The sequence below is a fragment of the Parus major genome, chromosome 14 (genome assembly GCF_001522545.3).
Source record: "Parus major isolate Abel chromosome 14, Parus_major1.1, whole genome shotgun sequence".
Taxonomy (NCBI): domain Eukaryota; kingdom Metazoa; phylum Chordata; class Aves; order Passeriformes; family Paridae; genus Parus; species Parus major.
Window position 1 is genome coordinate 1750467 of NC_031783.1, and position 15559 is coordinate 1766025.

General features: G+C 52.5%; 1 protein-coding gene across 4 annotated transcripts in view; it reads right to left on the bottom strand.

Moving 5' to 3' along the window:
* RAB11FIP3 (RAB11 family interacting protein 3) overlaps positions 1 to 15559 on the bottom strand; it is a 71775-nt gene that overhangs the window by 36456 nt on the left and 19760 nt on the right. For 2 of the 4 annotated variants that reach the window (XM_015642529.3, XM_015642530.3), the window contains exon 3: positions 914 to 1005. In XM_015642529.3, the coding sequence (XP_015498015.1) occupies positions 914 to 1005 (92 nt within the window). Of the gene's footprint in view, positions 1 to 913; positions 1006 to 1110; positions 1290 to 10612; positions 10700 to 15559 lie in introns of those variants that run through there. The other 2 variants (XM_015642531.2, XM_015642532.3) reach the window with 2 other exon arrangements.

The following is a 15559-nucleotide window of genomic DNA, read 5'->3' on the forward strand; positions in this document are numbered from 1 at the left end:
ATCCTGAGTGGGAAGGGGTCCACAAGGATCAGAGCCCAACTCTTGGTCCTGCACAGGACAACCCTGAAAACATTGAGGCTACCAAGACACAGGTGTCATACCCTTGAAGGGAGAAGTTTGGAAAAGAATAAAGCAGAGGGAAGTGATTCAATCCCCACATGGGACAGGGACCAGCCATCCCTTTGCTTCCAAGGCACCTGCATGCAGCACCTCCTGCTCCAGGCTGGAGGGCACAGAGCAGGAATGGGTGAAGCCTTCCAAGCAAAGCCCAAAACCCCTGGATACAGACAAGAGGTCTCTCCTTTCCAGCTGGGAACAGCAGGATCACTGCTGCAATGTGCTCCTGTGGTAAGGAATGCAGGAGGGAACCAAGGCATGGAGGCTTTAACTAGAGGAAAACAACCCAAATCAGAGAAACAGCCTTCATCAAGCCCAAGAATAGAGAGAAAATGTAGATTTTTGTCCTCTGCTCTGCCTTTTGCTGGTCAAACAGCAGCAAATGTCACCATCCCACTGCTCTGCTGTGCCTCTCAGGTAGGCTCCTGGCTGGTACATCTCCAAACCAAGCTCAGGTTTTCCAGGCTCAGAAACTCCAGCAGGAAGACAAAGCCAAGAGCAGCAGGTCCCCTTCCCATGTCACGAGTGTTTCACCACAGAAAGGGGCTCCCTTTCCACCCAGGGCACCGTGCTCTGCTCTTTCAGCTTTAACAACACCAATTTTAACTTCAACAACACCAAATGCAGTGTACAGGTTCTCTGGGCCTGTCACCCAGAGACTGAATTTGTCTGTACACGTTAAGCATCCCTGAGCCCTGTCACAGCAAACTCCCCTCCCCACAGGGAGAGCCTCTGTGCCCAGATCCCACTCCACGTGCAGCCAACATTTATGGGAATGAACAGAGCTCATACTTGCCTCAAACGTGACGAAATCATCAAACTCATCTGGACAGGCCGGGGCTTCCTCCTCGGGGGTATATCCCATATCATACAGCTGGCTGTCAGGGTCTGCAGGGGGAAACAAACACAGTTGGAATCACCGAGAGGGAAATCTGCACCCTCAGGCCAAGGCTGGGTTTGGGAGATGTGACAGGAATTTCTGTGTGCACGAACCGGCGCCTCCAGCCCTCAGGAAGGGGCTCTGCTCCCAGACATCCCACCCACAGCAGGGCTGGAAGGCGATGCCTGTGGCTTCTCCCTGCCACAAATCCCACAAGGATCGCTGCTCCAGTGGGGCCGGCTCCCGGATTCATCCCTACCCCTCCACGCCCTCCATTCCTTTTCCCTGCTTCTTCCCTATCTCCGTTCCCCGCATCCTCTTATTCTTCTCCCAGAAAGCTTTAATCCCGCTGTGGGCAGGGAATGCATGGGATGTGTGTGTGACAAGTGCCATGGGAACGGCGGGGAAGGCAGGCTGCGGCTCTCGGCGCCTGCTCCTCCCGTGGCCGCAGGAGCATCCGCGCAGGCCGCCCGAAAAACCCGAGAGAGCTTCAAAATCAATTCCTGCTCCCGTCCCAAAGCCCCGTCTGCAGCATCGCTGCCGGCCCTTCCAGCGAGGAGGGGAGCCAGAATTCCCCCGTGCAACAGCTAATGGCCGATCCGGCACACGGCCTAGATCGCAGGCTGGAAGCACCGAATCAGGAGCAGTGCTGCAGTCCCAAAATAAACAGCAGCCTCGAGCCCACACGCCTCAGCCGCCATCGCTGCGGCACCGGGCCCGCCTGCTGCCGAGGAACCGGCCCGGAGGAGGAGGAGGAGGAGGAGACACCCGGCCATGCCTGCAGGGGACACACAAGGATTTGGGGATGGACAGGGGTCACCTTTCCGTGCCCTTCTCATCCCAGCCCCTCAAAGGGACACATAAGGCACTGCTGCAGCGCCCCGATGGGACAGTGCCAGCCTCACCCACAGCACAGCACAGCTCCTGCTCTGGGCCCCTCTCCGGGTATCAAGAAAGGCCATTTTTCATTAAGGAATCAACACTGTGGTCATTTCACACATCTGGTAAACGGGCCAGGGATTAGGGGTTGGTCAAGGCACTGAGGGTGCTCACCTGGAGAGGAGAAGGCTCCAGGGACACCTCAGAGCCCCTTCCAGGGCCTAAAGGGGCTCCAGGAGAGCTGCAGAGGGACTGGGGACAAGGGATGGAGGGACAGGACACAGGGAATGGCTTCCACTGCCAGAGGGCAGGGATGGATGGGATATTGGGAAGGAATTGTTCCCTGGCAGGGTGGGCAGGCCCTGGCACAGGGTGCCCAGAGAAGCTGTGGCTGTCCCTGGATCCCTGGAAGTGTCCAAGGCCAGGCTGGATGGGGCTTGGAGCAGCCTGGGACAGTGGAAAGTGTCCCTGCCCATGGAACAAGGTGAACTTTATGGTCTCTTCCCACCCAAAGCATTCTGAGAATCTCTGATCAGACACAGGATAAACCAAGGACTCCAGGCCTGCAGCAACACCTCCCACCTAAACACCAACCCCAGGGGCTCCCAGCTGACCACTGAATGCAGACACAGGTGGGCACCCAGGGGATACTGGAGCCACCAGGGGATACTGGAGCCACCAGGAGAGATACTGGAGCCACCAACCTGAGGGTTCCCTGGGCTGGGAGAAGTTGAATATATGCCACCAAGGAATGTTCTCTCCCCTCACCTGGGCCTGGGGCCCTGGGGGGGGTCAGGCTGTGAATCCACTGATGACCTTGGAGGTCTTTTCCAACCTTAGTGATTCTATAAGCTGAAGATGGCATTGTCCCTCTCCTCAAATGTCTCTCTGTCCCCACCTGCACAGCTCCACCCATGAGCCTGGGTCAGGAGTTTTCCCACTAATTATTCCTGGTGCTATTTTGGGATCTGAGCCTCCTTGCTCCCCTGGGAGGGGATGGGGACAGTGACCTGCTCACCTCAGTGGGTGCCACAGAGGAGCCTTTGCCCCACGTTTGGGGGCAAAACCAAAACCAAACAGTGCTCCTGGAAGGTAACTTGTGTCACACCAGCCAGAGGGGACAGACAGCCACCTCTCCTGGTAACCAGCACACACAGGCAGTGCTCAGCTCCAGGCCATCTCCAGTGATCCTGCTGGCACCTCACAGCAGCCCCTGGAACCACATCCCAAAGGCACAGGCTGCTCCCTTCTCCTTATTCCCACATCATTTCTCCTCCTCCCCCTCCAAGCAGACACACAAACACTTCCTACTCTTCTACAGACACAGATAAAGATATTTATTATCCTCATTTCTTCCAGAGGGGCTTAAAAAGGGAGGATTTGCAGGCAAGTGAAGGCTTTTCTTTGGAATCAGGGGTATAAAGTGTGGGCAGAGCACAGGCACAGGCAGCTCCTGCTATCCATCACATGCCTCCTGCCCAAACCAGGGGCTCTGGAGCCTTCCCAGCCCTGCAGGGAATGAACATGATGGGGATGAACGGGATCCTTGTTGCTCCATCTGTGCACAGAGAGCTCAGCCCAAAGAGGGGGTCTGTGTGTGTGTAGGATGGGTTTATTTGCACAGCAAATTCCAGAATAAAAATGCAGGGAAGGCCATCTGAGAGGTCACCTCTACCCGTCACCATGCCCAGGAGCCAGAATTCCACGTTTCTACCTCCCCACACGTCACAGAGAGCAAAGACAAACAAGCACCACAAACAAAGGTTGACTTTTCTGCTGGATTTATTCCCTCCCCCTCCAAAAAAAGCCATATGGTGCTTTGTGTATAGGGAAGTTGCCATGGAGAGCCTGCCTGCAAGCCTGCCAGCACAATAGCCTGCATCAAACTTGTGAATTCCTGGCCAAAAGAGCCAAAAAACCCTGGGAGCCAAAAAATCAGAGACCTTCGGTGTGGAGTGGCACTGCCCATGTGGAGAGAGGTGCAGATGGAGCCACGTGGTGACAGCTGGAGGGGTTTGCTCCCCCCATAGCAGGAACAGGGCCAGGGATGGCTGTGGGCCACCAGCAGCAGCACAGCCCCAATCCACAGCTCAGGCTGAGCTCAGACCCTCACATTGCCTCTGCTCTCCCCCCTGCACATCAAAGTCAAGTCCCAGCTGAGCCCTGCTCTGCTCCTCTCCCTCACACCACAAAGCAGCCTTTCCTTGCTTACACCCATCCCTGATTTCTCTTTCCTTCCTCACTGAGAGCTGTTGTGGTCACAACACTTGGAGCCACCTCTGCCCTGCCCAAACCCAAGCTTCTGCCCAGGGCTGGGGCTGCCTTTTGTCCTCTGAGTATCCATGGCTGGCTTCTCCTGCACTTCCAGCTCTATCCATCACTCCCACTGCCAGTCCAGTCACATCCATAAACATGCAAAAACCTTAAAGGTGAAAATCAGGCTCTGAGAGACCTTCCAGGCAGCTTTACTGCTAAAACCATCACAGAATCATGGAATCGTCCAGGTTGGAAAAGCTCTGTAAGTTCATCGAGTCCAACTCTACAGCACTGCCAAGGCCACCACTAAACCATGTCCCCAAGTGCCACATCCACAGGACTTTTAAATCCCTCCAGGGATGGTGACCCCACCACTGCCCTGGGCAGCTGTGCCAGTGTCTGACCACCCTTTCCATGAAGAAATATTCCCAATATTCAACCTAAACCTCTCAAGGCACAACTTGAGGCTGTTTCCTCTTGTCCTGTCACTGGAAGCCACCATCTGTGGATGTGGCACCTGGGGACATGGGGCAGTGGTGGCCTTGGCAGTGCTGGGGGAATGGTTGGTCTCAATGATCTCAGAGGGCTTTCCCAACCTAAATAATTCCATGGGCTCTCCATGGGGGTGGATGAGACCTCTTCCCATGTCTTGTGGAGCTTCAGAGCTCTCAGGTGTGCCAGAGTCACCTGGGCTCTCCCAGAAACCCTCAGGAACAGCAGTTCTGGGATAAAGCTCCTGAAATAGATTCTAAAAACTGCTTCCAGAAGGCAGGACCGCAGTGAAAAGGCACCTTGAGTGAAGGGCTTTGGGTACAGCAGTGACACACGGGTCACATAGAGCCAGTTTCATCGGCTTCATATAGGAGTGACCTAGAAAAAAAGCCTTTCAGGAGCATTCAAGTCACCTGCCAACACACTGAACACACTGCTGCAAGCCACAGAGCCTCCAACTCCAAGTGATTCCAACAGGATGGATTATGTGAGCTCACAAACCTGCATTATTCAGTGTGGGAATAAGGCTTGGAACCTGCCTGAATGGCACAGAATAAAACAGACCCCAGAAATAAGCAGGATGAAATTCTGGTTGGCTTAAGGAAGAAAGTGATATAAACCCAGCTCCCTTACTGGGAATGCTGCTGGAAAACAAGAGACACAGCCAAGTACTTAAAAGTTGCAGGAATTTAGGAGGATCCTGCATGGGGGGAAGCCACTGTCCAGTATTTCCAGAGGCAGTTCAGGGTCTCTTGCTCAAGCACCCATGTGCTGTGATCCCTGTGGGATAAAGCCAGCACCAATCCTACCTTCTCCTTCCCCAAAGTGGCCCAGGAGTACATTTATAATCTGATGCTCCCATGAAAGAGCAGCTTTCTGCTCTCTGCTTTCCCTGTAACTCAGCTTCCTCCAGAGATGGGCCAATGGAACAGGAGCACTTACTGAAAACTATCATTTCCCAACCCAAAATGCCACAGGGGATGGAGCAAGCGGCAGCCCAGGCTCTCAGAGAGGCAGTGGCAGAATTAAGGTTGCTTACACAACCCTGGCTAATGCTCCTCAGCAGTCCCTCATTTCCTGAGCATCACTGCTCATCACCCATTCCTTTTGATCCCCTTCCTACAGCACAGGCCCTGCAGCCTCCTTCAGATGCACCATGGAAAGCCATCAGGAAAGGAATTCACTTCATCCAAGCCCTTTGGAAGCACAAATCCAGCTGCCTTCCCTCCATCTCAGAGGCCTGGTGAGCATCGCTGCCTCTGCCCTGGAGACAGACCAGGAGGCCACCACTGACACCTGGAATTTGTGCTGAGTTTAAAACATGGGATCTCATTTTTAATTCCCAGCGATCTGAGTGGTCTTTTCAGTGTGTGCCAGTCACCAAGACCAGCTCAGACTCCTGCAGGCTTGTGCCAGCCAGGAACAAAGGCTCACTGCTGGAGCTGTGGAAAATGAGGTGCTGGCTGTGGCCACCAGAAAGTGGCTTAGAGTCACCTTCTGATGGAGAGACTGGGCCTCCAAAATAGCACTTGCTGCTGCTGAGGAGACCTCCTGATGTCCCCCAGTTCCTTCACTCCTTCTACTTCCAAGTCTCTACACTTCTGGAAACTAAGCTGGATTTTTCATGTGAGGATCACAGAATCATTAAGGCTGGAAAAGCTCCAAGATCACCAAGTCCAACCATTAACCCAAAGCTCACCCCTGAACTCCCTGCTCTGTGAAGAGACTGAGGCAGGACCTCTTGAGGGAGCTGATGGAACTGAGAACCAGCAGAACATCCCAAGTCAGCTTCCAGGAGCACATCAGTGCTGACACAACCTTGGGGACACCCAGTGGCCACTCTCCTCCTGCCAAGGGTTTGAAAATCCTGAAGGAGAAACTCCTTGAGATGCTCCACACCTGGGAGCTCACAGGGGACGAGTGGCACCTTTTAGATAAGATCATCCCACAAGCAAAATAAAATTAAAGAGAACCCTGACTCAGGAGCTCAAATGGACCAGAGATTGTGACAGGCAGAAAACCAGGCAGTTCCACAGGCTGGGACTGACTGGATGCCACCATCCCATCCTGAAGGCTTCAGCCTTTCAGCTCAAAGCTCCCACATGGAGAAATCAGGATAAGAGTTAAAACCAGCTCAATCCTCCCCAGCTCTGAGCTTCCAACCCCAGGCCTAGGAAATGCTCACAATGTTCTTACCTCCAAGCATGGCTGAATTTCATTATCAGAGCAGTGCCTGTGTGGGTCCAGACACAGCTTCCATTAAAGGATTAAAGAAAACACTGTCAACACTTCCAGCACTTCCATCGACATGCAGGCATTAGTATTTGTCAGTCAGGTCTCACTTGCCATTTCTGCCCTCCAGCAGCAGCACCAAAAACTGAGCACAGTTAATGCCAAGCCTCTCCAAAGCTGTCACTGAGCCCTGGGAAGTGGTTTAGATCAGAACCTTTGGACAGGAGAGCTGTGAGCCTGAGCAAGGACTGCAGACAGACAGAACTGCTCAGGTTGGAGATGATCTCCAAGATCACGGATTTCAAACATGGAAACAAGGTCCAAACAAGCCACTGCCCAGTTTCCTCATCAGGGGTGTTTTTATTAGAAACTGTCACATCATCTCTGCTCAGCTCTCCATAATTATTAACAACATTAATATAATTCCTATTGCCTCATTAGCAGAAGTCCTTCCTGTTCTAAAGAGGAACAAACTGCCCAGTGATTTACAGGAGCACTTTGGACTGTAAGAGCTTGGAAAAGAGGATCATGAAGGAGAAAGAGGTTGAGGGACACATGGAGCAGCCTGTGACAGGCAGAATGGGAGTGAGATAATGTGAGCTGTGCTCAGCCAGAACACCAGAGAACTGGGAAAATTGGCTTTTTCCCATTGTATGGATGCCCACTGGAACTGTCCCAGCTGCTGCTCAGCCACTTTCACAACCAGCACTGATTTCCCAGGAAATCCACATCACACACAGCCTCTCTCTCTGGAGACAAAAGCTTTTGCCACATCAACCTGTCAGGGTGTCACAGGGGTGCCAGGTCACCCAGTGCAGTCACCAGCCCCCAGACTGTGCCAGAGCAGGGCAGGGAGGAGCAGTGATTATTATTAATTAGCAGTGAGTAATTATCCCTCTGTTAATAACTCCAGATTGACAGCATTCCTCAGGAGAAACAAGCAGACAGCTCTGCAGGGCTCTGGGCTCCACTCTCCTTCATCCAGGCTGGGGCAGGGATCTCCTGATCCCTCTCCAGGTGCTCCTGCCCAGGAGGAAGGACACATTCCCCACCTTCCCAGGCTGATCCAAGCCTGACAATCCCTCACTCTGGACTAAATCCAGACATGAGACAGCAGAACAGGCAGGACAGAAACCGCCCTCCACACCCACGTGGAGCCACCAGCCCAGCCCAGCCTCCTCCCACGCACTCCCCAAACTGCAAAATCTCCCAAAAGCATCCCCAGCACCAGATGTGCAGGAAAACAGAACAGCCCAGAAAGGGAATCCTGCAATGGAGAAACAGAGGCAGCAGATGGAAGAAGAGAAATGTTATTTAACAGAACCTGCCTCTGTTTCTCTTTTCTTCTATCTCCATAGAAGAGCATGCTAAAAACTGCTCCAAAAAATCACTTGCTCCCTATTTTCATCTTCCTGGGAAAACAGGTAGTCCCTGTAGTCAGTTTTATCCTCCTTTCCCAGAAAAAATTTGCTTTCTTTTGGGAAATTTGCTTTCTTTTTCAGGTTTGTCTTTATCAGGCTGGGTTATGGTCTGTAAAGCCACCACAGGTTTCCTTCACTTCAGGACACATGGAAGTCTCTCCACACTGGAATTAGCTTTGATTTCCAGGAGATGTGGCTACCCAGCAATGCTTTTCCCTCCTGAGGAATGCTGAACTGACAGCGATTCTTTGGGGATTTGATCCCAGCTTTAATCCCAACTTTGAACCAGAATTCCCACGGACCAAGGATGTATTTTGGACCTGTTACACACCACAGTGGTGACTGGACACAGCCAGATCTCTCAGGCACATGCTCCAAAGCAGGAATTCATAAAAGGTGGGACTCCTAAAGAAGGAATTCTCAGAGGGGCAGAGATTCCTGTGCCAATTTCCCCTTCCCTGGTCCGTGGAGCACCCACAGCAGTTTTCCAGCAGCGTTTGAGCGATTCCTCGCTGTTCTCATCCCAGAGCTGCCTATGGACACAGCTCTCCCAACACTCTCCCAAAAGTAGGTCAATGCAGTATGTCATCTGCCAGGCTGCTTTTGGGAAGCACAGCTCCCTCTCAGCCACGGAGCACCCGGAGCAGAGCAGCCTCTCCCCCCCCGTGTCACCCTTCACCCAGCTGCCACACTGAGAAATTCAATACAAACAAGTGTTTATGGAAATCAAAGGAGAAATGTAAGCTAAAAAACTGCTCTGCTGAGCCAGAAGTGCTCCCCATATCAGCATCTGAGTCCTTGCCCTGGTGTATTGTTACTAGATAGAGTCCATTTAGTGGTTGGATTCAATGATGCTAAAGGACTTTTCCAACCTAAATAATTCTATGGTTGTATTATGGCAGAAATAGTGACTTAAAAGAGCTCGAGAACAGTGTGATCTATGCTTCCAGTCCCAGCTGCTCCACAGCTCCTCTCTCCCAGTCCAGCTTCCAAGGGGAACAAAAAATTACCCTCACTCATCCAAGCCTCCCTGCTGATACTGCCATGGGATCTGCTGGATCCTGGGGGCTGCACAGCTGGAGAGAAGGTTCCACACACACACAGGAGCATTTTGGGGCTCCTGGGAGCAGATTTTTCTTCTCCAAGGACACTAGGGCTGGAAGAAAGGAGCAGCCACCTCACCCTGAGTCCTGCTCTTCCCTGGAGCAGCAGGATGGATTCACACCTGCTTTGTTCTCCTGCTGTTTGCATCTCCACACAGAGGATCAGCCCCTCTCAGAGGGGTCTCCTGTCAGGAGAGGGAATGAGACAGACCCCAGTTCCTTGTGACCACAGAGCACCCCCAAAGCAGCTCAGCTCCATCCCTCACACTCCTAATTCCCCATTCCCTATGAGCATGGAGTTATACAGACTCAACAGAATCCCAGAATCACTGAGTCTGGAAAGCCCTCTGAGATCACCAAGTCCAATCTGTGCCCACCTTGTCACCAGCCCAGAGCACTGAGTGCCACATCCAGGCTTTCCTTGGGCACCTCCAGGGATGGGGACTACAACACCCACCTGGGCAACCCCTTCCAATGCCCCAGCACCTTTTCCATGAGGAAATTCCTCCTGATGTCCAACCTGAACCTCCCCTGGCACAGCCTGAGGCCGTTCCCTCTCCTCCTGTCCCTGTTCCCTGGGATCAGAGCCCAACTCCCCCGGCTGTCCCCTCCTGTCAGGGAGTTGTGCAGAGCCAGAAGGGCCCCCTGAGCCTCCTTTTCTCCAGGCTGAAGAACCCCAGTAAAGCCCTCACCCATTTTTATGGACAGGCCCAGTGGTTTCCAACACAACCCTCTAAGTGCCATTATTTCAAGGGAAATAACATCCAAATTAATTCCAAGAAAGCCTTGGCTGCTCCTGTCCCTGGCAGAAGGGGGCACAGACAAACACGTGGACCCCAAACTTGACAAGCACAATCCTGATGCTACAATCATCCTCCTGCACCACAGAGATGAGCAGAACCCTGAGCTCCCAACAACAGCACAGGGATTATATTTTTTTCAAGCATCCATATAAATTTTAAAGAGCCATTTAAATCTCTACTCCTTTCAGGGACAGAATTAACACTCATCTTCCTAAAGTCCTTATCCCCACCAGCAGTATGTATAGCACATCCATATGGATCTGCCAGAGCAAAGCAAGATGCAAAGGCAAAAAAAAAAAAATAAAATGCAGAAGACATAATGAGAGCAATTTGGGTTTTATTCTCGCTCATGAATCAATCTTGATTTCCCATTCACGGCAGCCCCCGTTCCCTGCACGCCAGCTGTACACAAAGAGGCATCTGTCCTACCTTCAGCCATCAAAGGAGCTGTGTCCCTGTGGATGGTGCTCTAGGCAGGGTTAGGAACAGGCAGGAGCAGCAGGAAGGTCTCCACTGCAGCAGTGCTGCACGAATCCAGGGATCAGCAGATCCCAGGGGAACGTAGGAAGTGCTCAAAGCGGTGCCAGATACTCACCGAGTTTAGTCAAACGTGCACAGGAGCTCTGCTTCCATCTGCTGAGCCTTGGGCAAGGCTTTCCTTTTAAAAAGCAAACGCCTGGAATATTCAATTGGGCCTGGCCACCCCCGCTGAGAGCTCAGGTGTCAGCAGGGGCCTGTTGCAAACCCACTGCGTTTGGTGGGGCAGAGAGTGCCCAGGATGCACACACAGCCCTGGAGAAACTACGGGATTGGGAGTGCATGGGAATGAGAGCTTTGGCTTCTGGAATTATCCCTGGGCAAGGGAAGCTTTCCTTTTGCGTAGTAAAAGCCATCTGCAATGCAGATCCTAGAGAGGATCCACACAAAGCCAGAGGGGGTTACGTTACCGGGTATCCAACACCTCGGAATGCCCCACGGAGCCAGAGGGATCTGGGGCACCAGAGCCAGCCTGGCTCGCTGGGCCCAGCCACCAGTGCTGCCAGGGGTGGCTCAGAGTGGCACTCAGTGGCTGCTGGGCACAGTGAGCTCTGAGGTGGCATCTGAGCACTGCCACATCCAGAGGCAGCGCCCAGAGCCGGAGCAGTGGGAGCAGGGAATGTGGAACACAGCCTGCCCGTGGGGCAGCTCCTCGGATCTGCTTTGGGGAGCTGCTGTGCAGTTCCCTCCTGGCTCTAAGCCCTTAAGGTACAACACTCACATCCTTCCTATGGAGATGAGCTGGATGTGGGCTTTCCTCTCAGGAAGCTCCCAGCTGACACTCAGCTGCCAGGAACTCACCAACCTTTCTGGACAGGGCTGCAGAAACCGTGGAAATGCCCCCTGAGATCCTCCCAGGGATGTTCCAGGGATGGGAGAGCTGCAGCCCCACAGGGGCTCATCCTGACAGCAATTCCCACTGCTGCCAGCTCCAATTAGGAACAGCGTGGTGCTCCCACACAGGCAGAGCCACAGCCTGACCCCCCAGCCCTGTATTTGCTATTCAGCATCCTGCCCTGCCTGCTCCAGCTTCCCAGCTCCACACTTTTCCCTCCAGCCAGCCTTTGGAAGTGCCTCTGGGGAGCTGAAGATGCTCCTCCTGCTCCAGGTCTCTTATTCAGCCCCTGGAGTATCTTTCCTTTGGCACAGTGGATTCCTGATCTGGCTCCTCCAAAGCTGGCACTGCCAGGGGTCTCCCAGATCTTCCTCCTTGCAAACAGGAATTCTCTTAGAGCTTCCAGGTTTGGCTATTGGCTCTCAAGATGGAATTTCCATCTCCCCAAATCCAAAGGGCTTTTAGTTCAAGCATTTAAAAAAGAAACAATAATAATAAAAAAAGAGATGTGACTATTTCCATCCTCAGGCCCTCCCCTGAGCTGCTGGACACATCCATCCCTCAGTGGATGCACTGTGTGTTCTCAGGGCACAGGGCCCCTTTGTTCAGGGATCAGAAGCCAAGGCAGAAGGGCTGGATGAGGCTGGGAGCTCCAGGAATTCACCTTTCCCTGCCTGGCACCGAGGTCACTTAAACTGCTGACACCTCCAGCAATCCCCCTGTGTGCAGGGACACCTCCCAGAGCCCCTTTCCAGCGGGCTGCTCCCTGGAATACAGATGTTACAGATGTTTTAGCTCCGAGGATGAGTGTGAATGACACAACTTGGTCCTTACCCTTGTGAGTTGCAATGTGAGCAGTGAGATTTCAGTTTGTCCTGCTGAGTGACCCCTGCAGAAAACCCAGGTGTCTGAAGCTTAAAAGGTTTTTGAAGGGAAGGAATCTGCTCATGAGCACAGGCCTGGTTGTGTGTCGGCATCCAGCCCATCCTTCATGTTTGCCACCAGACTCCCTCTCCAGCAGTTCCTGCATCCAGGACAGAGCTGCTCCTTGGTGCAGGTACCCCAGCTTGTGATTCCAGACCCCATCCCAGGGCAGCTCCTTGCCACATAGACTGACTCCTTACTCCCAGGCTGAGTTTTCCAAGGGGCTGGGATGCAATCCCTGGTTCCTGTTTCTCCCTGAGATCCTCACTATGATGACTGCAGCAGTCACACTGGCTCCCTCCCTGCTTCCTTTCCCTTGGAGCTCACTGATGGCAGCCAGATGCACCAGGTCTTTTTCTGGCTGAGAATTCTCCAGGCCCCAAAAACCACCTTTTTAAAGCATTGTACTCTCCTCCATTACTGCCTTCCCTCCATTATCAGTTTCTCGAGTTTTACAATCCAAGGCTGTAAAATTCCACTTTTCAGAGTTATTTATCCCCCCTGAAACGCTGCCAGTGCTGGACTCACGTTTCCCCTCTGCTGTGCAGACTGGCCAGTCACTCAGGCACCATTCACACAGATTTTTAAAAGCAGGCAAGCCACTCCTTGTGGAGCAGGGAAGGACAAGGGGATGCCAGCAGCCACGAGCAGGAAGGGCTGGAACACAGCAGGCCATGGGGAGCTGAACCTGTTCCAGCATCACCTCTGTCCCCCCAGGCCTGAAAACAGAGCTCAGCACCTCCCACAGCAGGGAAACCCTCTGGAAGCACTCTGTGCACACTGCAGGAATAAATACATCCATGAGGACCACGTTTTCCCATCCAGCCTTCACTTTGGGGAGGGCAGAAAGCAGCCACAAGTGCCTAAAACCCCTCCTTAAAGCCTCAAATCCAAATGCCTTTGCTCTGCCCCCTCCCAGTCAGCATTAGCTGGCCAGACAGAGAGCAGAGCTGGCCCATGGCAGTGGAGAGGTGGCTGTGGGCTCTGTGTGAGGGCTGCAGTGGTTCTTGCTCCACGCTGGAGGCAGAGCAGGCACCAGGAGCCCTGGATCAGCCTGTTCCTCAGGCAGTGGGACAGGACTGGGAGCTCACATCCTGCGTGTAAAGGCCAAGTGGACACGAAAGCACTTGTGAGAAATGCAGCTGACAGAGGAAATTTGGCTGGGCTTGTAACTGCACCCTCAGCTTGCCAGGGAGGAGGCAAATCCCAGCTGCTCTCCTAAGGGAATTCTCCAGAGAGGGGAGAGGGAGAGAAGAATGGGACATCCTCAGAAATAAACCCTGCATTAACACAGACACCAGAAGGTCCAAGCTGACAGCAGTTCTCACTTTTATGACTGACCCAAGAATTACAGAGCACCAAGAAATCCAGCAGAGCATTCCTTGGCTAAAAATAGGCCCAGCCAATTAACAAACCTTGTTAAAAGGACACCCAGCAGCAGCATGGCCTCTGCTTTGGTTACAAAGGGATGATCAATATTGACTGTCTCAAGAGCAGCAGCAAATCCTTCAGATTGCTTCAGTGTGAGCAATGCTCAGCTGTGAGACACAAAGAACCTCCTCTGCTCCCTGCCCTGGCCTTCTTTTATAACCATTTAATGCCATGTGTTGAGAGCTCAGCCCTTCCTAACCACTGTAATAAACACATATCAATCTCTTTCAAATTTAATAAATAGAGACCCTAAAAGCTTTGCCTGGATCTGCTTTTCCCATTCAATTAATAGAACACAACACCAAAGTGATGAATTATTGAAGAGAAACACGAGCCTGGGCTTTCACAAACGCTCTACTCCAATGGCAATTTATTACAAATTAATAGTGTGCTGCAGTTCCTCCTGCTTCCTGAGCTGGGAATTGGTCAGGCTACACCAGGAAACTTGGGAGCTGCCATAAAACCCTGCAGTCCTGAGCTCAAATAATCCTGAAGTGGTTTTGGATTGGAAGGGAACTCAAATCTCATCCCATTCCAACCCCAACACCTTCCACCATCCCAGGCTGCTCCAAGTTCCATCCAGCCTGGCCTTGGACACTTCCAGGGATCCAGGGGCAGCCACAGCTTCTCTGGGCACCCTGTGCCAGGGCCTCACCTCCACTGCAGTAAATGAATAAATAAAGTGGGGGTGGAACTGGGGAGAAGGAGGAGGGATGGACAACTGACAGAAGAACAGGAGAAATTCTTGTTTGGAGGGGGTTTTACCCCTGGAACAGCAGTCTGTGTGGGAAGGATGGTTCCTTCCCATCCCTGCAGCACACTCCATGTGCAGGGCTGGCAGCAGGGGCACACTGAGCAGGGCTGAAATCCCAGATAAGCATCTCTGAGCAGAGCTGACTATTGTGCAAGGATGGTAATTCCCATTTGCACATTCAGAACTCCAGCTGCTCAGCAGGGAGCTTCCCAGATTTCTCACACCCTGCCCATAACAACATGCCGGGCCCAAAATGATGCTCTGAGACAAATCCCAGACTGAAGAAACAACACCTTTCCTGCAGCAGAGGGGCTCCAATGGCAACTTCACATTTCACCAAGCTACTGCTCTGCAAGCACTTGCAAGAAACCCTCAGGAGCCACGTGGGGATTGGCATTGGCCTTCTTGAAAATCATCCTGACTCCAGCCAGGGAGTTCAGAGTTCTGGTTTAAGACTTTGTTTAAATTTCAAGATTTAAGGTGCTGCTTGCTAAAAACCATCTGAGCACATGGATCTTCCAAACAGCTGGAGTGAAGTTTATAAATGCATTGGTAAATTCATCAAGAAATGAATTTATGGTAATTTCCATTCCAGTGGAAGGTGTCCCTTCCCATGGCAGGGGTGGTATGAGATGAGTGTTAAGGCCACCTCCAACCCAAACCATTCCATGCTCCATGCTTCCAGTGTTTGGAAGATGTTACAGCCAGCAGCACAGCAACAACCCCCCAAAAACACAGGTGAGAGGCACCAAACCAGAAGGGATTTCCCATTGATGTTCCTTTGTAGGAACAACAAAACATGGAACCACGACTGCTGTACCACCTTTTCCAACTCTTATTAAATGCCCCCAACCTCTCTCCCTTCCCCTCCACCCAGCACAGAGCAGTAACTCTC